The sequence below is a fragment of the Mustela nigripes genome, chromosome 10 (assembly GCF_022355385.1).
Source record: "Mustela nigripes isolate SB6536 chromosome 10, MUSNIG.SB6536, whole genome shotgun sequence".
NCBI lineage: Eukaryota > Metazoa > Chordata > Mammalia > Carnivora > Mustelidae > Mustela > Mustela nigripes.
In genome coordinates, this window is record NC_081566.1 from 62,523,603 (window position 1) to 62,547,126 (window position 23,524).

General features: G+C 50.5%; 1 protein-coding gene and 2 pseudogenes across 1 annotated transcript; all 3 read right to left on the reverse strand.

Moving 5' to 3' along the window:
• Positions 1 to 898: 898 nt before the first annotated feature.
• Positions 899 to 6,003, reverse strand: LOC132026010 (cytochrome c oxidase subunit 6B1-like; annotated as a pseudogene).
• A 1,705-nt stretch (positions 6,004 to 7,708) lies between these two features.
• On the reverse strand, positions 7,709 to 7,919 carry LOC132026232 (large ribosomal subunit protein eL38-like; annotated as a pseudogene).
• A 9,893-nt stretch (positions 7,920 to 17,812) lies between these two features.
• Positions 17,813 to 18,214, reverse strand: NHLH1 (nescient helix-loop-helix 1). The gene has a single exon (XM_059414140.1). It carries the CDS (start codon positions 18,212 to 18,214, stop codon positions 17,813 to 17,815), a length of 402 nt encoding a protein of 133 aa, XP_059270123.1.
• Between the last annotated feature and the right edge of the window lie 5,310 nt (positions 18,215 to 23,524).

The following is a 23,524-nucleotide window of genomic DNA, read 5'->3' on the forward strand; positions in this document are numbered from 1 at the left end:
CTTTGACACTTTAATGAAAGCTATAGGTTTCCCCAAGGAAAAACACACATATAATTTCATATCCATTTTCAGGGGGTACAGGGAATTATTGCCTGTGTGAAAGATGGTGGGAAGGTAGAAGAATCTAGAAGTGGCGAGACAGAAGGCTAATGCAGTAGTTGAGGGGAGAGAGAGAGAGAAAGAGGGAGAGCACAAGAATGAGAGCAAGCATGTGCTGGGTTCAAGACCAGGGGAAGAGAAAGGAAAGTTCAAATTTGAGAGGTGACCTATGGGTGGGATGGTTAGAGTTGAGGAACAAAGAGGCATTTAAGATGACTCAGAGGCTTCTGGTATAGATATTAAGGAAAATGGTGATGCCATACATCAAATTATGGGCTACTGAGAGTGAGTAGGTTTGAAGGCAGATAATGTGGTTGCTTTGACAGGTGTCTTAGCTATCTGCAGGCCATCAGGGTGGGGATGTCCACAGGAAGCTGGCAATAACACAAGTACCTTCCACATCTTCTGCTGCCACTCTTCCTCTGACCATCTGGATAATCCATTCTCTCCTGATCCAAACACCTACTTTCTGGTCTCTATCCCCTTTGCTCATCCTATTCCCTCAACATGGTGTGCCTTCCATCCACCATCACCCCAATCCAGTTCAAATGATATTTTCCCTATTCTTTTTATAGAGAATGTGGTCTGTTTAAAAACATAAAAGAAAACAAAACAGAAAAAAAAAAATCATCCTGAAGCACTCTTCCTGGTCATACACAGTTTTACACTTTTCCAAAGAGTATTTATTATTAGTTAAGCCTTGGCTCAGGATCCCAGGTTGGGGATCACCAAATGTCCAGGTCCCCTTTCACCACCCTGAGAGAACGATGGAGGAGATAGGAGAGGTGATGGAGCCAGTTCAGATATTTCCAGGAAACGTGCCTTGTTCCCAGCAGTCGTCCCAGGCTTATACCCAGGATGTGGGACACAAGGACTTGTATTCATGCCGGTACATTCACACACAGAGACATCACCCCTTTAGTAGTCACTGTGTCCTCTCAGCAAGGAAGTCCACGTAGTTCTGCCAGCAGTTCCTTGTCTGGTTCTGGTTGGGGAAGCGGCTGTCAAAAGGGGAAGTCTGGTGGTTCTTGATTTTGGTCTTGATGTCTTCTGTCCTGGTGCTGACTCTAAAGACACCCTTGCAGCCCCTCACAGCTCAATGTGACCCTCAGCAAGGATGCCAGGGTCAGCCCAGAGTGGAATTAAGACCTGATATTTTCTCTATTAAGCCGCTCCTGACACCATCAGTGTGATCTGTAAAATCCCAAATCTTTCTCTGAAATTCTCGTGCCATATTTTCTATTTTGGATTTCACTTATTTACATTATTAAGAAAGAGACAGAAAAGAAGGGGAAAAGAAATAAAGGACAGATGGTACAAATAGATAACAAATAACAAGACGGAAAATTTAAATCCAACTATGTCAATAATCACATTAAATGTAAATGATCTAAACACACCAGTTAGAGGTACCTGGGTGGCTCAGTAGGTTGTGTCTGCCTTTGGCTCAGGTCATGATCCCAGGGTCCTGGAATCAAGCCCATGGCAGACTCCCACTCAGCAGTGAGTCTGCTTCTCCCTCTGCCTCTCCCCCTGGCTTGTGCTCGCTCTCTCTCTCTCTCTCATTCACTCACTCTTTCTCTCAAATAAATAAATAAAATCTTAAAAAAAATAAACACACCAATTAAAGGAGCTTGTCAGATTGGATTGTAAAGTAATATCTAACTATATACAGCCTACAAGAAATCCCTATCATTATATAAAAACATGAATAAGTTAAAGGTAAAAGGATGGGGAAATATATACCATGCTAACACCAGTCAAAATAAAGTTGGAATGGCTATATTAAAACTAGATGGAATAGATTTCAGGGCAAAGAGTGTTACTAGGAATACAGAGGATCACTTCATAATGATAAACAGGTCAATTCATCAAGAAGACATAACAATTTGAGGGACACCTGGCTGGCTGAGTTGGCTGAGGTTGAGTTCAAGTCTCACATTGGATGTAGAGATTGTTTGAAAATAAAACCTTTAAAAAAAATAGAAGAAAACAATAAGTTTTAGGTATTTATGTACCTAATAACAGAGATTCAAAGTACATGAAGCAAAAATCAATAGAAATGTAAGGAGAAATGAATGAATCTGCGGTTATAATCAGAAATGACAATACTTGTGTCTCAATAATTGATAGGACAAGTAAGCGGAAAATCAGTAAAGACTTGACCAACTCCATCAATTATCTTGACCTAATTGATATTTATGGAACATTCCACTCAATAACAGCAGGATACACATGCTTTCCAAGTGTGCATGGAACATTTACCAAGATAGACCATATCTTAGACTGTAAAAGAAGTCTTGGTAAATTTTAAAGCGATGAGACCTGGGGTGCCTGGTTGGCTCAGTTGGTAGAGTATGTAACTCTTGATCTCAGAGCTGTGAGTTTGAGCCCCACACTGGATGTAGATACTACTTAAAAATTAAATATTTATAAATACATACTTACATACATAAATGGAATGAGATCATACAAAATATATTCTCTGATCACAGAGGTATTAAATTATATGTCAATAATAGAACACTATCCAGAAAATCCCCAAATACTCGGAAACTAAACAACACTGTTCTAAATAATTCATGGGTAAAAGAAGAAATCAAAGAGAAAATTTAAATTTTTGAACTGAATGAAAACTAAAAACGAAAAGCTGGTTCACTGAGAAGATAGGAAAAATAGATAAATCTACCCAGACTTATCAGCAAACAAGAAACACACACACACACACACACAGATGATTAATATCAGGAATGAGAGAGATAATGTCACTACAGATTCTAAAGATATTAAAAGAATAATAGGAGAATTTATGCAAAACATTTGACAGCTTAGTTGAACGTAAAAGTTCCTTAAAAATGATAAAATATCAGGGCGCCTGGGTGGCTCAGTTGGTTAAAGCCTCTGCCTTCGGCTGAGGTCATGATCCCAGGGTTCTGGAATCGAGCCCCACATCGGGCTCTCTGCTCAGGGGGGGAGCCTGCTTCCTCCCCCACCCCACTCTCTCTGCCTACCTCTGCCTACTTGTGATCTCTGTCTGTCAAATAAATAAATAAAATCTTTAAAAAAATAAAAATAAAATGATAAAATATCAAACTCACTCAAAAACTAATAGATCCCCTGAATCACCCTATAAGCTATTAAGCAGGTTGAATTATAGTTTAAAAACTTCCCAAGGGGTGCCTGGGTGGCTCAGTGGGTTAAAGCCTCTGCCTTCAGCTCAGGTCATGATCCCAGGGTCCTGGGATAGAGCCCCGCATCGGGCTCTCTGCTGAGCAGGGAGCCTGCTTCCTACTCTCTCTCTGCCTGCCTCTCTGCCTACTTGTGATCTCTGTCTGTCAAATGAATAAATAAAATATTTTAAAAAATAAAAATAAAAATAAAAAATAAAAACTTCCCACAAGGGGGCACCTGCGTGGCTCAGTCAGCCTTAGGCTCATGTGATGACATCATTAGGGTCATGGGATCAAGCCCTATATCAGGCATCCCTGCTCAGCAGGAAATCTGCTTCTCCCTGTGGCTCTGCCTCTCCATCCCCCTGCTTGTGCTCTGTTGCTCATGCCCTCTCAAATAAATAAATAAAATCTTAAAAAACAAAACCAAACAAACACCTTCCTACAAAGGAAACACCAGACCTGAATAGTGTTATTGGCAAACTCTACCAAATGTTTAAGAAAAAAAAAAAGAATAATACCAATTGCACACACTCTTTCAGAAAATAGAAGCATAGGGAATATGTCCCAACTCATTATATAAAGCTGACGTTACTCTAACACCAGAATGAGACAAAGACATTATAAGAAAACTATAGTCCAGTGTTGCATATGAACACAGATGCAAAAACCCTTAACAACATTTTAGTAGGTCAAATCCAATATTATATAAAAAGGATAACACATCATGACCAAAAATGCAAGTTACAGTAAACATCTGAAACATTGAAACATTTCTAACTTAAAAAAGAAAAACCAAAAAGAAAAGACAAGAAAACATATCATCATCTTAATACCTATCAAAAACACATTTGACAAAAATCCAGTGTAAAGTTCTGATTTTAAAAACTTCTCAACAAATTTGGAAAAGATGGAAACTTCTTCAACCAGATAAAGGCTTCTACACACACACACACACACACACACACACGCCCCTACAATAAGATCATATTAAAACATCATGGTAAAAGATTGAATACTTTCCTCCTAAGATCAGGAACAAGGCAAAGATATCTGCTCTCACCACTGTTCTTCAGAATTATACTGGAGGCTTTAACCAGCGCAATACGGCAAGAAAGATTAATGGCATCCAGACTGGAAAGGAAGAAGTAAAATTGTCTTTTACTTTATTTTTTTAAAGATTTTATTTATTTATTCAACAGATAGCGGGAGAGAGAGCAAGAAAAAGCACAAGCAGGGGGATCAGCAGAGGGAGAGGGAGAAGCAGGCTCCCCAGTGAGCGGGAACCAGACGTGGCCCTCAGTTCCAGGATCTGGGATTGTGACCTGATCTGAAGGCAGATGCTTAACTGACTGAGCTCCCAGGCACCCTGAAGAAAACTTGTTTTTATTCAGAGATGACATAGTCATCTATATGGAAAATTCAATGGAATCTACAAAAAGTTACTAGGTCGAACAACTGAGTTTGGCAGGTTTTCAGGCTATAAGATCAATTCGCAGAAATCAATCATGTCCCTGCGTACTAGTTGAATTAATTTCCCTTGGCTGCCGTAACAAAGTGTCACAGCTGGGATGGCTTAACACAGCAGAACTTAGTTCTCTCACAGTTCTGATATTAGAAGTCAGATACTAAGGTATTGGTAGGACCACGCTCTCAATGAAGGGTCTAGGGGAGACACCCTCCTTCCTCTTTGAGCTTCTGGCGTCTTCTAGCGATCCATGTGTTCCTCGGCTTACAAACGTGTCGCTCCAATTTCTGCCTCCATCTTCACATGGCTGTCTTTTCCCCTTGGGTTTTCCTGTCATTTTCCCTCTCTGCATGTCTGTGTCCAAGTTTCTTTCTGAAAAGGTCACCAATCATATTGGATCGAGGGCCCACCCTACTCCAGTCTGACCTCATCTTAACTCTGATTAGATCGGCAAAGACCCTACTTCCAGATTAGATGACATTCACAGGTACCAAAGATTAGGGCTTCAATATATCTCTTGGGGACACACAATTTAACCCCAAACACTAGCAATGAACACTCAAAAGTTAAATTTAAAAATACTATTGATTATAGCATCAAAAAACCCCATAAAATCCTTAGGGATAAATCTGACAAAAGATGTGCACCGAAAACTACAAAACATTGCTCAGATAAATGAAAAAAGCCCGAAAGAGGGGTGCCTGGGTGCTCAGTCAGTAGAAAATCAGACTTGATTTCAGCTCAGGTCATGATCTCAGTTTTAGGAGACTGAGCCCTGCCTCTGGCTCTATGCTGAGCAGGGAGTCTGGTTGGGATTCTCTCTCTCCCTCTCCCTCTGTCCCTCCCCGCCCCTGCTTGTGCTCTCTCAAAACAAAAACAAAAACAAAAAAATAAACAACAACAACAAAACCTTAGAAAGAAAAGGACATAAATAAATGGCAAGATACATATTGCCCATGGATTGAAACACTCAATATTATTAAGCCTTCGATTCCCCCAGATTGATCTAAACATTTAATATAGTCCCAAGCAAAATAACAGCAATGTTTATTGAAACTGACAATCTGATTCTAAGTGTCATATAGAAATGCAAAGGGCCTAGATCACCCAAAACAACTTTAAAAAAGAAGAATACAGCTGAAAGACTTGAAAAAATTCAAGATTTATTTATTAATTCAAGTAATTAAGATAGTATAGTTATAGGCATAAAAAAAGGCAGATCACTGGAACAAAATAGAGAGTTCATAAGTACATCTACATACGCATGGTCAATAGATTTTTGACCAATGTTCCAAGGCAATGCAGTAGAGAAGGGATGGTATTTTCAATATAGAACAGTTGGATAACTACATGCCAAAAAATAAAACAAAAGAAGGAGGAGAGGGGCGCCTGGGGGGCTCAGTGGGTTAAAGCCCTGCCTTCAGCTCAGGTCATGATCCCAGGATCCTGGGCTTGAGCCCCACAGCAGGCTCTCTGCTCAGCAGGGAGCCTGCTTCCCCCTCTCCTCTCCCTGCCTCTGCCTACTTGCGACCTCTGTCTGTCAAATAAATAAAAATCTTAAAAAAGAAGAAGAAGAAGAAGAAGAAGAAGGAGCAGGAAGAGAGGAGGAGGAGAACATCAATCTATACCTGGCATCACACACAAAAATTAACTCAAAATTGACCACAAACCTGGATGTAAAACATCACTTCCAGAAGAACACATAAGAGAAAATCTTTGCAACTTTCAGCTAGGCAAAGCTTTCTCAGCTACGACACTAATGGCATGATCCATGGGGTGCCTGGGTGGCTCTGCTGGTTAATTATCTGCCTTCAACTCAGGTCATGACCGGCTACTCCCTTTCTTCTGCCTCTCCCTCTGCTTGTGCTGTCTCTCTCTGTGTCAAATAAATAATATCTTAAAAAAAATAATAAAAGGAGTCCAAAAATTTTTGTAAAACACTGTTTAATTTATTAATTTAAGTATTTATGTAATTATATTAAGTAATTAAATATAATTAATTTAAGTAAAACACTGTTTTGCTTAAAATACATTGTATTATTTAGAGAAAAACATGTAGCATAAAATGAAGAAAACAAATTAAACAGTATTTTTCAAGAGGCCAAGGAAAAGATTATTCGTCTTAAAAATAAAAGTCAGTAATATTACCAGCAAAAAAAAAGTCTTTATCTAATAACAGAGAATTGAAATTCAGGACATGTGAACTATGGCAAAATCATAAACAAGCATGGGGCGTCTGGCTGTCTCAGTGAGTTAAGCCTCTGCCTTTGACTCAGGTCATGATCCCAGGGTCCTGGGATCCAGCCCAACATGGGGCTCCACACTCAGCAGGGAGTCTGTTTCTCCGTCTGCTGCTCCCCCTGTTTGTGCTGTTAAAAAAATAAAGTTTTTTTTTTTTTTAAAGAATGAACTAGTTCACCATATATTATTTTTAAATACCATCTCATATATAAAAGCAGAATAGAAGTTGTGTGTGGGTGTGGGTGTGCTTTAAATTTTTAAAATTTTGATACAGTTCAAATTGAGTAAGGGACAGGTGAGGCTAGGTAGTGAGAGACAGGTAGGGGGAGCCATGACTAGGGTCCCTCAGGGGCATAGGTAACCAGGCTCACAGAAATCCCAGAGGTGGAGAAATTCCCATGATACTTACAAGAACATGTTGTTTGCTGGTGATAGTTACAAGTCCACCTTGGTGTTCTAAATAGACATGATAGTCACAAATCTGCCAGGCTATTCATAAGAAATTTACCAGGTTCCCTGGTCTGTATCCTATAAAAGACCTATCATTAAAGCCCTCGGTGGCAGCTCCTTCTGGACCCCGCTGGCTCTAGAGAACTCTTTTCTTTCCTTTCTGTTCTCACCCTCACTTAATAAGCTTCCACTTCACTTCACCTTTTTGTCCCCGAGATTCATTCTTGGACTCCGTGCGACAAGAACTGTGAAACCCTGCCACAAAATCAGTGAGCCATGTTCATTTCAGCTCCTTCACAACCAAACCTGGGGGCAGGGACTGCTTGTTTCTCTGCCTTCTCTTTGTCTGTGATAACCAAGGTATAAAGGTATCCGCTGCATGAAACTTTAAACATCACATTATCCGTATTTTTCTTGATCTTGACAGATTTGACATCCTTTCACCTGGTCCTGAGCAGAAAGTCCTTGATTTCTTCAATCTTGCAATGCATGGCTATGAGGGGCATAGGGGACCGAAAGCCAGAATAGAAGTTTTTGACATTTCAATCTTACCTATTTATTTTTATTGAAGTATGGTTGATGCACAATGTTACATTAGTTTCAAGTGTGCAACATAGTGCTACAACAAGTCTCGATGTTACACTGTGTTCCCAAGTGGAGCTGCCGTCTGTCCATCACCTTACAGCTCTGTTGCAATCCTTTTAACTCTGTTCCCTGTGCTCTGCCCTCCATCCCAGGATCTAGCCATTCCACAGCAAAAGCAGAACAGGATTTTAAAACACAATGTTTGTGAAAAGAAAAGGAAAAACAGAATGAGATGTTATTCAACACGGTTGTCCTGAGATGCAAAACACACAAAATAATACAATGTATTGATCAGGGACACCTATATATGTGGATATAGGAGTGAAAGGAGAGTCGAATGACTGCATAAATGAGTGCATAAATAAACCTGTGTCAGGGGTGGCGAGGAAAAAGGGAGCAAGGATGGGAAAAGAGGCAACGAAAAGGAAGACGTGGACCGATTATCTAGTGTGCCATAGACTGAGGGATTTAATTGCTTATACCAGCTTAACAAAAGTAGAACAAAAACCCTGTTTTACTTAAAATACATTGTATTATTTAGAGAAAAACATGTCGCATAAAATGAAGAAAACGAATTAAACAGTTTTTTTTCAAGAGGCCAAGGAAAAGCATAGGCGATTTGCAGAAGAAATACAAACATCCAATAAGAATATGAAACTATGATCATCAATCTCAAATAAAGAAAACCTTAATTAAGAAAAACTCAATATGCTTTTGTGCATTGAATTGGAAAAATATTTAAAAGAATGACACTAATCATTGCTACAAAGTGTGTGAAGAAAAGTAGTTTCTCATGTTTGTTTGGAAGAATTGTACTGATAAGGACTTTTGGGAGGGCAGTTTGGAAGTATCTATCAAAATTTTAAAGATGGGGGAACCACCTGGGTGGCTCAGTCAGTTAAGCGTCTGCCTTCAGCTCAGGTCATGATCCCGGGGTGCTGGAATCCAGCCCCACGACCCTCCATCACACCACCCCGGATTCTTGTTCAGCGGGAAGTCTGCTTCTCCCTCTGCTTGCTGCTCCCCCTGCTTGTGCTCTCTCAGTTAAATAAATAAAAATTTTTTAAATTAAAAGGTATATTCTCTTTAATCCAGCAGTTCCATTTCTAAGAATCTACCCTCCAAAAGTGCTCACATAAGTGCCCAATTACATATGCAGAGAGCAGTGTGGTGCACTGCCGTATTATTCCTAACAAGAGATTGGAATGAACTTAAATGTCAGCAGGAGGAGGGTTATATGAATTATAATACGTATGTCCTAGGTAGAAGTTTAAAAAGTAAAGTTAGTCTATATATACAGATATAAAAATATATTTATAATGTATCGTTAAAGAAAAAGTAAGCAGCAGTGCATACTAAGTTAAAGTGTAGTGGTAAATGTACAGTATAATTTTAAATGCATGCATCTACATGTTTATATATGTATTTGCAAAAATCGCAAAAGTCTGAAAGAATACAGACCAAATGGTTAATATGAATTACTTTTGGGGAGGGAAGTGCAATTCAGACTTACACAATTAGTACGTAGGGGTCATACATTTACCCTTTTTTTTTTTAAGTAGGAGCCACACCCAGCATGGAGCCCAAGGCAGGGCTCGAACTCATTACCCTGAGATGAACACCTGAGCTGAGATCAAAAGTTGAATGCTTAACTGACTGAACCACCCAGGGACTCCTTAAGTCCAGACAATTTAGTATTGGTTGAGTGTGTTATGATAGGCATATCTTACTTTGGTACTTTTTGAAACACTTTTTAAAAATGAGAAACCTGGAAAAAAAAAAATGAGAAACCTGGGACTCCTGAGGAGCTCAGTTGGTTGAGAGTCTGCCTTTGGCTCAGGTCATGATGCCCGGATCCTGGGATCGAGCCCCACAGTGGGCTCCTGATCAGTGCTCCTGATCCTGCTTTTTCCCTCTCCCGCTCTCCCTGCTTGTGTTGTCCCTCTCTCTTTCTCTCTGTCAAATAAATACATAAAATCTTTTTAAAAATAAATAGAATTTTAAAAAATAAAATGAGAAATCTGGGGTGCTCTCCCCCCCTTTCTCTCCATCTCAAGATAGATAGATAGATAGATGATAGAGAGATAAAATAAGAAATCCTATGATTTCCAGTGAAGTGAAAAGATAAGACAAAGTTTCTGGAGGGAAATAACTCATGAGAACCCCGTCTGAAGTGTCAAATGGGCTAGACTATGTGAACAATTACATATTCTCAAGATAAAATGGTAACAGGCACTGGGTGTCCTGGCCAGCTCAGCCAGTAGAGCGTGTGAGTCTTAAACTTTGGGTTGTGAGTTTCAGCCCCATGTTGGGTGCAGAGATTACTTAACAATAAAATCTTTCAAAAAAATAAAATAAAATAAAATGACAACGTGGATGTTGGGAGGACAATTCAGCAAATTAAAGAGGAAGGTACTAAAAGCAATGATTACCCTAATATAAGCACCATTTATTGAACACTATTATGCACTAGCACTGGGGCAAGTCCGTCGCAGCCGGACTGAATGGCCTGAATCTCTGAACATCTGTTTCCTGCGCAGAGATAGTGCAGGAGGGACGGAAATGGGACAGCCTGGGCAGCGGAATGTGGAGGGTGTCATTTATTCATGTGAGGGACACCCGGGGAGACGTGGGGCTGAGGAAGGAGAGGAGAGGGGCGCCTGGCTGGGGTACAGGGAGCCGCAGATCTCTGGGAGGCGTCCCGGTAAAGAGGTCCAGCTGTTCGGCAAAACCGCCGAGAGCAGCTTCCTCCCCGGCCACACCATGGAAGGCTCCATACGTTTGTCCCACTCTCCCTGGAATGTCGCCACCACGGCCACATGCCCCAACAATTCCCAGCACGTCTCCCCTCCTCTGTAGTCTATTTTGGAAGGGAGCATCTCTGTCCATCCAGACTTCCACACTGGACACCTGGGGTCCCCTGCTAGCCCACTGTGTTTAAGCCATCACCCAGCCCTACTGAACCCAGGTTAAACAGCTTTCCTCAGTCTGTCCTCTCTTCTCCATTCCCTCCCACTGCTTCAATACAGACTCTTGTCTTCACTTGCTGACCTTGCCATAGCCTTGCCTGTGACCTTGCCTGTGACCTTGTCATAGCCTCCCAAAATTGTCCCTGCACAGATCTGAGCCCTAGCTCGACTCTCTTCACAACCACTCTTACAGTGACGTGTCTACATTGTCCATCTGATGGTGTGTATCTGCCCTACTAGGGAACAGCTCCCCGTTTCCCACCACTACGTGGCCCCATAGAAGCATGACCACGGGGACCTCTCCGGACACGTCCCTGCTTACCTCTCCAGGTCACTCTCCACCACTCTCCTGTCCCACTAGCCCCTTGCGTTTTTTGTCCCAACAAACCACACTGCTTAGAGTGCACTCTAGCTCACAAAACCTCCTCGGGCCTCCGTGCCTTCTACCTGGACTGTCCCGGTAGGGGTCTCTGGGAAAGGGATTCTTGGGGGCAGGACAGCCCTCTCAGGTGTGCTCTCGGGAACACCTGTTAGGTGTAAGAGATGCTGCAGGGAGCAGAAGGAGGAGCTGAAATGTGATCCTCTGGCCATCGTGGGCGGGGGTGGGGGGCTGTGCAAGCACAGCTGGCCTTTCTTGGCTGCCTCTGGACAGGGACTCTGTAACCCGCACCCGCCAGTCCTTGCACGCAGGCTGCCCTAGGGAGGGAGCACAACCTGAGACAAGGCAGCTGTCTTCCTCCAAGGGCATTCCTGAGGAGGGCCTGGGCAATGAGCTGCCAAGTGAGTGTCCCCACTCAGAGGAGGCGATTTGTGAAGGGGTCTTGCCAGCCATCCCAGATTTGTCTTCAAGCCCTTGCGCAGACCCGACACGCCCTTACCGTTTTCAAAATTGGTCTCGGACCTGCTCCGTCCCTCACCAGCCCCGCCTCTGAGTCCATCCTTCTCCTTGGCCGGACTCCAGTCCTCGCCTGTGCTTTTCACTCTCAGGAGTGTGTGTTCACACGTCCGTCTCCCCACACCCCTCCCCGACCACGGCCTGGTATTTCAGGACTGGCACAGTGCCTGGCCCACGCTGGCTCTTTCATAAACATACGCTGCAGTGAGTAGAAGGAGACTGATGACGAAGGGGACAGCCACACGGTAATAAAAGAAGGCTGGAGGTTCCACGCCAGTGAGGACAAGAAGGAGGTGTGGCTCTGGGCTCAGGGTCCTTCATGCACTTGGGCACCAAGCCCGACGCCCCGCTTAGGAGGCTCAAGAACCTCGGGGAAAGACAGAGCAAGGCTCTGAGCTTGGCCCAAACGGGGCAGGAGCCGTCAGAGGACTGTCCGCTGGAGGCGGCCGAGCGGCTGGTGGGAGGCAGGGGTCTACAGTGGGGGTCAGGGGAGAGCATGAAGCCACCGCCAGCTCCCCGTTCCTGCAAGCCGACACTCAGACGGCCCCCCAGGAAAGGACGAGAAGCAAGCCCGCGTGTGTCCGCACAGCCGGGAGCGCAGAGGAGCGAGCACGGCCCCGGGGACAGCGCGCCACGCGCGGACACGCAGCGAATGAAGTGGACACCGGCAGGGAGAACCCGCCCGCACGTGGGTAACACACGTCCGCGAACCACCCACGAATCCCAGACCTCGTCCTCCCGGGTCAGCAGCCACGCCCCATCCTCCTCCCAGAAACTCTGACCACAGCAGAGTCCGGGGTCGCAGCCCCACCGCACCTGCCTCCCCCGCGCGGGCGTCCGGGCGCACCTCTCCGCGCGGGCGGGCGGGCGGCTCCGGCCCGAGACGGACGCGAGGCGGCGCCGCGGCCGGCCGGCAGGGGGCGGTGTTCTACAAGCGATCTTCAGGGCGGCTCCGCGACGCCGACGCGCGGGGACCCCGGGGGCGGGGCAAGAGCCAGAGGTCCCTCCTCCCGCACCGGGTCCCGTCTCCACCCACCGCCCCCGCCCCAGCTCTCCCTCCTCCCGGCTTTCCAGGGCCGTTGTGTCTCCTTGATGGGGGTAGCCTGTTAATAGTCCAGCCTTTCCCTGCTTTCCAGAGAAGACGAGGGAAGGGAGCGCCCCTTCGGGGGGGTCTCCCCAAAACCTTCTCGAGCCCTCCCCACTCTGTCTCGGTTTCCAAGGTTGTCAGGACTCCCAGTTTGCGGTTGGACTCCTTTAAGTTCATCCCTGGGTGTCCTTACTGACACCCTTGGCATGACCGGTGGCTCCGGCTAGGTGTCAGGCCCCTTCGCCGTCTTGGCCTGGCACCTTGTACAGTGCACAGACTGTACAACAGTACAGGTTGTCCCTGCTACTTTCTGCCCCTCACCGTGTCATTTAGGGGGCACTTGTCATGCTGAACCCTGCCGGGATGACCTCGTTTCATCCTTGGAATACCCCTGTGAGGCAGATCTTAATAGAGTCCCCATATTACAGCTGAGGAGACTGATGCAGGGAGTACCTGGGGTTTGCTTGTTGTGGCACAAAGAGCACAGGTGAGTCTGGAGCTTGGACTCAGGTCCTCTGTCTGCCAGCCACGGGCTCTCTGTCTCCTCGATCCCAGCACTGCCCCCCCCCCCCCCACCCCTCTGGCTTCCTTCTCTGAACCAGCCTTCAAGGACAGTGACCTGCCTTCCCCTTCTTTCTTCTGTACCCAGGCCTCGCCCACACTTCAGGGGCCCAGGAAAGGACACAAGCAAGTGAGCAAACAAGAGGCAGGGAGCTGGAGGAAGGGGAGGTCCAGCTAGAGGAAGAAGAGGATGCGCAGGCCCTGCGTAAGGATGGAGAAGGAAGGGAGGTGAGCGAGGGGAGGGAGAGGAGCCCCCGTGCCCAGCCTCGAAAGGGGCACAGGCAGGGCCTCCATTATGTGGCACAAAGGGCCATATGCCTGGCAGCTTACCCAGAGAGTGTGAGTGTGTGTGTGTGTGTGTGTGTGTGTGTGTGTGTGTAGGGGGAGGAGAGGCTAGGAGCCTTCCCTCCACTTTCAAGCCCCTTGGGCCTGCTGGGCTCTGCCACGGGGGTGGGGTTTGCTTGAGGAAGGGGCAGAGCACTGGTGGGGCAGCGCCTGCGTAATTGGAAGGAAGGCATGGACAGCTGGAAGAGGCCGGCAGGGGTGGGAAGGGGCTGGAGGAGGAAAGAAGGGGTGAGGTGCTCAAGTCCCACTGGCTTAGTGCCCCCACCTGCCCCTGGCCCATCCCACGGGCCCACCTGCTGGGTGTAGAGGGGCGGGGGGGGGGGGGTGCACAGGGAATGAGGGCCCCAGCTGTCTCCTCTTCTGACATTCCCTCCCTCCTTCCCTGGGTGTTAGCCCCAAGCTCCTACTTTCCCTCCAACCTCAGCCTGGGGACTTGGGTTTCCCAGAAGAGTCCCCTCTCCCAGCGCCTGGCCCCCTGCCCCTTCCCCCTCCCACTCCCCACCTCCAGCTTCCAGTCCTGTGGAGCAGAGCGGCAGCCGAGGCCAATTGATTATCTGAAGAAATTTGGAGCTAGCCAAACAGCTGCAGCTGCCCCCTCTCCCCACCCCCCGGCCCTGAGGGATCCCCGAGCAGAGGGGCCCAGGAACCTCCTTCTGTCTTCCAGCGGGGCAGAGTGACAAGCAGAGAGGCAGGGAACTCAGAGCGCCATGCTGCTATGCAGGGGAAGGCACCAGGCTCCAGGGCCAGGAATGGAGGACACAGGTTCTACACCAGCCCACTGTCATGGGTGAGTCCCATGGCCTTTGTAGACTGCAGCTTACCTGCCTTCAGAACAAAGGTGTTGAATTGAGTGATGGCCATTTAGTGACGGCATGCTCTCCTCCAGCTCCTGCCCTAGAGTCCTCAGACTCTCCCTGGTCTCTGTTCAGTCCTCCCTCTTGCTAGGCTCTGGGCAGAGCACATTTCGTCTAATGCAAATAGGGAAGGGAAGGTGTGTGGCGGTTTCTCCCCCAGTCGAACTTAACCCCCTCCTGCCGCCGATGTCAGGGAGGAAAAGGGCACCTTCAGGGTCCGGACGTGTCTCAGCATTTCCGTCCCCTTGCTTGCCTTCAGACTTCCCAGGGGACCTCCAGTTTGGAAAGGATCCTTGAGTTTCCCTAGGCAATGGTCCACGGAGGCAGGAAAGTATTCGAGGGCTTCTGCCTGTGCTCCGCGCTCCCCCGGGGCTGTCTGGACTCCCCCTCCTCGAGGCAGGCACTTCCTTTGCTGGACAGCTCCAGCTACCGGGTTGAATCTGTTTCCTCTAACTTCCCCCTACTGGTTCCAGTTCTGCTTCCCGGGGCCACCCAGCATGTCTTACTTTCCTTTCCTTTCTTCTCTCAATATGTAAACATAAGGACCATGTGGCCCCCAACGTGCTCTTGTGGAGACACATAGCCTCAGTTTTTCAGCTATTCCTACTGCAAAATTTTCTCCAGACCTTTGGCCTTCTTGGCCACAAAACGGAATACTCTCCGATTTATTGGGGTTCTTTTTAACATATGAGGCCCCCAGAAATCCCCCTCGCAGTCTGGGTCATTTCAGGGAAGCAGGGCGTTGGCAGGACAGGACATAAAGAACCTAGGTTTGAACTTCATTTCTGTACACCAACTGGCTGTGTGACCTTGGGCAAGGCCCCGCCTCCTCTCCGGCCTTTAGTGTCCTCATCTGTAAATTGACTGGAGGGTCTCTTCCAGGATTCCTCTGATATTCTCTCAGAGCTCCTTTTTATCCCTTTTCCTATTCCTTTCGGAGTCCCAGGTCCTCTGCTACGTTCTCCCCCATATCTTCAGGTTGGGGAACACAAACCGGGCCAAGAACAAACTGCAGTGAACACTGACCCAGTTCAGAGACAACAATGAGGAGAAACAGACTTCATGCCATGGCTTTCCCCAGTAGTGTGGACCTACAGACACATGTGTGACTTGGGTTCCCCTGAGAACGTGAGCTCTTCTTCAGGCTCAGAGAGAGCAGAGCAGAAGCACAATGTCAGAGGGATCAGAAAGTGTCACTCAATGAATACCAAGATGGAGGAACATGGGACTCTCGGTGCGGAGGTCTGGGACCTGTGTCTGATACCCTTCACTGCACCCCTTTACTCTGTGGCCCTGTGCCCATCATACTGAGCTTTCATGGCCCCATCAGAAAAGCCTTCAAAGCCTAGGACCCTCCATGCTTACGCCAGCTTCTCAAGCCAGTCGAATGACCCACAGTCATACCTGGTACTAGAACGAGGTCACTTTAATTTTTCTTTTCATATGAAATCAGAAATGCAATGGGAGTGGGATCACACGAAGGACTCGGGGCACAGACCCTGGGGGCCTGCAGCTGGGGGCATTAGGAAGAAGTGAGAGGTCACGGGAGAGGGCTAGAGCGAGATAAGAGGCAGGCAGGACTGGGCGCAACTGTCTGGGGGTAGAGAAAGCTACAGAAGAGTCCAGGAGCCCTGGAGCTGGGGGGAGGGTACCATCACAGAGGACTCAGTGTCCGGACAGACGACAGACGGATCTGAGGAATGCATATGAGTTTGGTGAGCAGAGAGTTCGCAGCTGGAGTTTGCACACAAACCCCACACCTGGAGTTTGTAGAAGGAGTAAGAAAGGGAAAGGAGTAACCAGGGAGGAAGCAAGAGAGACCCAGCTAGAACCGCCGGGACCCCCCTTGCTCTACCCCAAAGTGCACAACTCGGCAATAAATAGTAATATTTATAAATAAGTAAATAAATAGATGAATAAATAAATAAATACATAAATAAATAATATCCTTGTAGAGCGTGGAGTCTGGCGTTCGGGAGGAGGGGGCGTAGGAAGGGCTGTGAGCTGCTGCTTCTGCACCCACCCTCCTGCCCTTCATTCCCCACTGATCCTGGGCTGCGGGAGCAGAGGGGGCCAAGCCACCTGGTAGGGAGGCGCAGAGAGGTGGGGAGTGGGGAGTGGGGAGTGGGGCGGGGTGACTTCCCTTGCTGAAGACAAGCTTAAGAAAGGAGAAAAAATATAGCTATAATGAACTGGCCCTAGATCCCAGAGAGCTGAGCATTCCCAGGGGGCAGTAAGAGAACCTCCCCCCTGCACCTGAGGGAGGAAGGCGGGTGGGTTTTGCACATCTTCCCAGTGGGCTGGGATGGAGGGAGCAGATGTGAGATCTGGCCCACCCACTGCCTGGGCCCTCTGCGGAGTCTCTGGGCTGAGTCTGGGGCCATCATCCCCTCCTCCAGGATCTAGGTTTCCCCCTCTCCAGCTGCACACAGGAAGGGAGAAAATCGGGAGGCTGGGTGGGAGCGGGCAGGGAGCTCAGAGAGGGCAAGGCACGCACTACCGAGTAAGATCCGAGGTCTGTCTGCGCTGAGCCTCAGGAACAAGAGAGAAAACGGGCACAGCTTTTCCCCTAATTTCCCGCTCTGAGACTCCCCTGGCAGGAGCCCTCTCAGGAGACCCCCAGCTGCCCCGGGCCTGTCCCTCTGGCCAACAGGGCCAGGCAGAGATGTCCAAGATGTACTTGGAGCCCAGCCTTCCGCCTCCCCTTGCCTATGACCCTCCCTCCCAGGGGCAGGAGGAGGAGGATGGGAAACGAGACAGACAGAGTCTGGGGTCTCTGGAAATTTGGTCGTGGGGTTAGAAGAGGCAGCAGACCTTGAGAGAGCTAGGGAGACGGCTTAGGAACCCCAGCAAGAATCCTACACGGACCATCCAGGCAAATATTTCTGAACAGCTGGGCCCCAACCACAGACGCCCCGGAGGAGGTGCGGGAGAATCGCCCTCCGTGGGGGAGGGGCCCCCACCCAGGGGTCGGAGGGGAGCGGGGTCACCCTGCCTGGGGCTTGCGGGACTCCATGCCTTGCTGGGATGCAGGGGGAGGAGGGGCCGGGGGACACCCCCACCCCTGCGAGGCTGGAGGCAGGCCCCGTCAGACGTCCAGCACGTGGTTCAGGTAGGAGATGTAGCAGATGGCCAGGCGCAGGATCTCGATCTTGGACAGCTTCTTGTCGGGGGGCAGCGTGGGCAGCAGCTTGCGCAGCTCCGCGAAGGCCAGGTTGAAGGCTTCCACGCGGATCCGTTCCCGCGTGGCGTGGGCCGTGCGGTACTTGGCTGTGGCCCGGCGCCGGCGCCGCCGCTCCTCCCGGCTCAGGTGCTGCAGGTCTTTCCGGCAGGGCTCTCCCGGCTCCAGGCCCCGGGCCTGGCCCCCTCCTGGAACCCCAGGCCCAGCCCCGTCGGGGCCCGCCCCGCCCCCGCAGTCGCTGAAGCCTGACTCGGTCTCTGAGTGGGAGGGAGGCAGGTCCAGCTCCACCGTGTCTGAGTTGAGCATCATGATGGAAGCCCCCTGCCCCGTGAGATCGCGGTCCCCTCCCCACCCCTCCCTCTGGGAGCCCGCAAGCTGGTGGTGGGAGGGGCAGGAAGGGCCTGGGGGAGTGGGGTCTGCCACTGAGCTGAGGAGGTCGGAGCCACTTCAAGGTCCCATGGTCAGGGTTCCAGTCCCGAGCCTGGAGGAGAGAAGGGGAAATTGACTAGGGCAGAAGGAGTTATTAGGGTAATTAGGGGACAGCTCCGAGGTGGGGAGGGCAAGAGGAAGGTTGGACAGGTGTTGGGAGCAGGGAGGTACTGTAAGGGGGGCGGGGAGAACGGCAGAAACGTGGGAGGGGTGATGTCTGGGAGAGACAGGCAGGTGGACCCAAGTACAGGAGTAGACGGAAGATCGGAAGAAGGGAAGAGAATCCCGGAAGGGAGCAGCAGGAAAGGAGCGGGGTGAGAAGCCGTAAGGACTGCAGGCTATAACCCAGCAGCAGAATTAAACACGGAAAACTAGACAGCTCTTAGAACAAAACACAAGGGGCAGCTTCATGACATTGGACTGGACTTGGCAGTGATCTCTTGCATATGAGCCGACAGGAAGACGGGAGAGCAAAACCAGACTAATGGGACCACGTGGAACTTGAAAACTTCTGTAAGTCAAAGGATGCCACGAGGAGAGTGAAAAGGCAAGGTACGGGAGAAAACCCTGCACATCTTGTATCTGATGAGGGGTGAATATCCGGAGGATTATAAAGAACCCTGACAACAACAAAACATCAGAGCAATTAAAAAAGGGCAAAAAACTTGAACAGACATGTCTCCCGAGATGATAGACAGATGGCCGGCAGGATGAAACGATGCCTCTCATCCCTCGTCATCAGAGAAAAGAAAATCAAAACCACAACGAGCTAAAATCTCACCCCCCATGAGGACGGCTACTTTCAAAACAAAAACCGAGGAACAGGTGGGGTGAGGACGTGGAGACACTGAGTCCCTCGGACCGTGCGGTGTGTCGGTGGGATTGCAAAATGGTGCAGCCACCGTGGAAAACCCCTCCAAAATTAAAACCAGAACTACCAGATGATCTAGCAATTCCACTTCTGGGTGGTAGCCCCCCAAAATGGAAATCGGGATCTCGAACCGCGCTCTGCCCTTCCACGTTCGCTGTAGCACTCGTCCCCAGAGTGAAGATATGGACACAAGCCAGACGTCCGGCGGCAGATGGCCAGGTAAAGATGTAGCCTCTACCGTCAGTGGAATACTATTTGGCCCTCAAAAGGAGCTGGAGCACAGACGACACTCGAGGCATTATGCTAAATGAAATAAGCCTGTCTGTCCCCAAAAGACCACTATTGTATGATGCCGCTTATACGAGGGATCTAAGCAGTCAACTTGAGAGAAACAGAATGGGTAGTGGCACTTGGCCAGGGTCTAGGGCAAGAGCGGGGTCGGGGGAGAAGAGGAGGTGTGGTTCAAAGGCGTAGAGTTTCAGATTTGAAAGCTGGAAAAGTTCTGGAGATCTGTTTCACCATTGTATGCATAGACTTAACACGACCACCCTGTACACTGAAAATGGTCAATGTTTATGTTACCTGGGTTTTTTTAACCATAAAAACATTTTTGTAATAATAAGGAGGAAGAAAAAGAAAACTGAGCACGACTGCGGCCACAGCTTCAAGAGAGGATGGCCATGGCTCGAAGCCTTCCCCAGCTGTGACGAGAGCTCCGAGCCCTGGCCTTGCCATGTTCTCTCTCCCCCGGGTCCCTCTCCAGCCTTACTGGCCCCCGGGGGGGGGGCGGGGGAGGGCGGGGGAGGGGTACACACGCAGATTGCCCATTGTAGAGTGGACTGGGACATATGGAGCTCGGCACAGCTGCCCCAGCTCAGTTCCTGCCGGCCCCCCACAGCCCACCGTGACCCCCGAAGACACCTGATTCTACCTCCCGTCCCCTAGAGTCAGGGGCTTCTATCTCTTCTGGCCATGATGGCCCTGCTCAGGACCAGCGCCTTCCTCTAGCTCTGCCTCCAACACCCTCGGCGGTGGGTGCCTTTCCCTGGTGCTTTCAGTGACACCACAAAGAAGAAGAGGGGAAGGGATGACAGTCAGCTTCCCACTCCACGTCCTCCCGTAGCCCACCCTCTGATCAGATATGGTCTGCTGCGGAGGGAGGCATTGACAGCTTCCTGGGGACCCTATTATAGGACTTGGGTGAGGTTGGTTTGTCCCTGGGACCAGAGGAGGTCAGGGTGAGCAGCAGAGAATGGTCTGGGAAAAGCTTTGCTTCGGAGGAGTGTTAAGGGGGAAATGGGGCTCACTTGCTGGGAGCTCAGCGGGACTGAACCGGCCAAAACAAGAAGCACCGAGGCTCCTTCCCTTCCTCACCAGCCTAGTTCTCCGGCCTGATGGACCTCCTCCCAGAGGTCAGGAGCCCCCCGCCCCTTTGCCCCATCCCACCGCAGGGAAGACAGGCTCAGGGGTAGTTGACAAGTGGTTAGTAAGCGCTGGGGGGCGTGGCGGGTGCAAGGGTCCCCCCATCTCACAGACACAGGCACAGCCGTCACATAAAACAGAAGGTGGTCAGCACTGAAATTCAGAACACACTGTGCATTCCGGCTGCACAGGGACAAGAGGGGGTGACAACCCCGAAGTCAGCACCTTCTAGTACCTCCTTCCTGCCCCAACTCCCCACCCTCGGCTCAGGAGTTAGCTGCGGGGTTCCTCTGCGCACGTCCGTCCCGGCCCCTTTCTCACTCTGCCCGTGCCGTGGTGCTGCACCCTTGACCGCTCCGCCATTGCCACCCCGCCCTCCATGTGCTCCCTATGTGATCCCTGGGCCACCTCCACCTGGCCCCGCCGCCCTGCCCAGCTCCAGTCCTGGCAGCAGCTTCTGTTTATCCCTACAGTCCTCACCCCCAGTCCACTTCTGGTCCCAAAGTTCCAGGCTCCAAGGATGAGGGAGAGCAGCAAAATCCCAAGCATCGGGGGTAGGACCTCCGGCCCCACTTCTGCTGTGCTCAACCCAATAGAGAACAGACAGGCACAAAGAGTCCAAGGGGAGGAGTGGGGAAGAGGGAAGTGCAGGGTCGTGGGAGAGGGTCCAGAGGGAGGCTCCGGGAGGGGACTTGAGCCAGAGGGCGAGGGACTCACCCACCCCTCCCCAGCCCACAGTTCTCCCTTTACCTAGGAAGACCCTGTGAGGGGATCCACGGCCGGCAGGATGGGGGCAGCGCTTACAGCCCCGGTCTCCTCTGGCTGCTCAGAGCTCATCCGTCTGCAAAGTTAGTGACCAGCTCTCTAGAGCTCTCGGGGGCAGCCTTGTGCCGTGGCTGCGCGGGTTCCAGGGCAGATGAGAGGGGTACACATGGCAAGGATGGAGGGCCCAGGTGGAGAGGGTGGGCTTGGCCAGGTGCTGAGGCCAGTGGCACACACGCACACACATATACACACACACTCACAGACACATACACACCTGTGCGGGGGCCCAGCCCTATGTATATATATGGAGATACACTCACACCCCCAGCCCTCCATTGGCTGGCCCAGGCCCCCCCCTCATCAATATTAAACAGTCAGGCCAGGCAGCCATTGGCAGAGGGAACTGGGAACACCCCCCCACCCCACCTCCCGGGAGCTGGGGGTAGGGAATGGCCCTGGGGGGGGCAGGGAGTAGGGGAGCAGGGACATCTGTTCTCCATGCATATTTCATAAGCAAGAAATGGAGAGCCGGGGGAAGGGGTGGGGCTGGGGCGAGAGCCAGGGCAGGATCACAGATGAACCCCCTCAGTCTTCCACACCAGAGGCAGTGGGGACAGAGGCACCCAGCATGCCAGGTTTAAGCGCCATGCTCCTGTTCCCGGTCCCAGTGTGACTTTGACGGCCCTTCCCCTGTGTCCCTTCTCCTGGGAAGAAGGCTCTCCAGGGTATGCAAGTGGACAGCGCTAAAATGTGGGAAAGGACCCCAGAGCCCTTACTCTCGTCACCAAGCTCTCATCTTTCACAAAGCTGGTGCCCGGTGGACCCCCTGGAGGCTGCCTGTGGCTCCTGTTCAGGGCCTGCCCTCGCCACCCGGGACTCCGTCACCCCCGGACTCCGTCACCCCCGGACTCCGTCACCCCCGGACTCCGTCACCCCCGACTCCGTCACCCCACACCCCTGTCCCAGCCCTCATCCTCCCACCTTCCTCGGCACCAGGGGTGGCAGGGTCAGATTCCCCACATGGAGCTGACCCACTGGGAATTAGGGGCCCTGGGGAGGAAAGGAAGGGCTAAAGGCGGCGGAGTGAGGACGCGGGACAAGGCTGGGCAGGGCGGCCTGGACAGCTGCGAGTGTGCCGGGGCAGCCAATGAGCAGTAAGAAAACCAGATGCAGAGCTGTGTGCAAACGGGCATTGGTGAAGTTCACACGAGCAGCTCAGCTTCCTCTAGCCCATGCGTGTGTGTGTGCGTGACCGTGCATGCGTGTCTGAGTGCTTGCACGCGCGCGCGCGCGCGCGTGTGTGTGTGTGTGTGTGTGTTGCAGGATGGCAAGGGCTGGGAGCAAGGGAAGCACGGAGAGGCAGAGGCTGCGTCCCTGTGTTCTCTCCTCCATCCAGCTGTTGGATACCTTCATGGAGTCTTTGTGCGTCTCCAGGAGGAACGAGGGCCCCGAGCACTGCGGAGAGTGGTCTACGGTGAAGAAAGCCCTGGTGGGCTGTGTGACCTTGGACAAGTAACGTAACCTCTTAAGCCTCAAACGTCCTTTTCTGTAAAATGGGGTTAATTAGAGCTGCTTCCTACGTTGCCGTGGAGACTGAGTTATTGCATAAAGGTCTGGTTATCCCCAGACCTCAGTAGGAGACACCCCACCTGCTGGTTGTCAAGTCATTTGCCATTTCCCTGCTGCCCATCAACCTTTCCTGGGCTTTCTCCAGGGAGAGGCATTCCCTAAGGGGAGTCCTCTCATCCCTCCCCAAGCTCCCCTGCCCCTCCTCACCCCCAGGTCTGGGAGGTGCCAACTCCCACCTGGGCAGGCCCAGACAGGTGCCCCGGCGCCAGCAGATGGGCTGAGCTGGAGGGAAAGGAGGCTTGAGGAGGGGGGCTGGGGGGCAGGGGATCAGGTGGCATCTCAGTTCTTGCATCATCATTGCCATGGTGTTGATTAAAAACCAATCTCCACCTAATGAGCCCCCAGCAGCCGCAATGCTGCCTCCCCCACCCTCCTGCCCTCCACCCTGGCCAAGAAACTGGGAGACAGAGAGACCCAGGAGAGAGTGCCATGGGGTGGGCTGGAGAGGAAGGGGAGACGGGGGGGGGGGGGGGGGGGGGGCGGGAGGGGGGGGGGGGAGGGGG

What these genes read in the sequence shown, in the direction of transcription:
- NHLH1 (XM_059414140.1), bottom strand. Translation starts at nt 18,214, where the DNA reads ATGATGCTCAACTCAGACACGGTGGAGCTGGACCTGCCTCCCTCCCAC.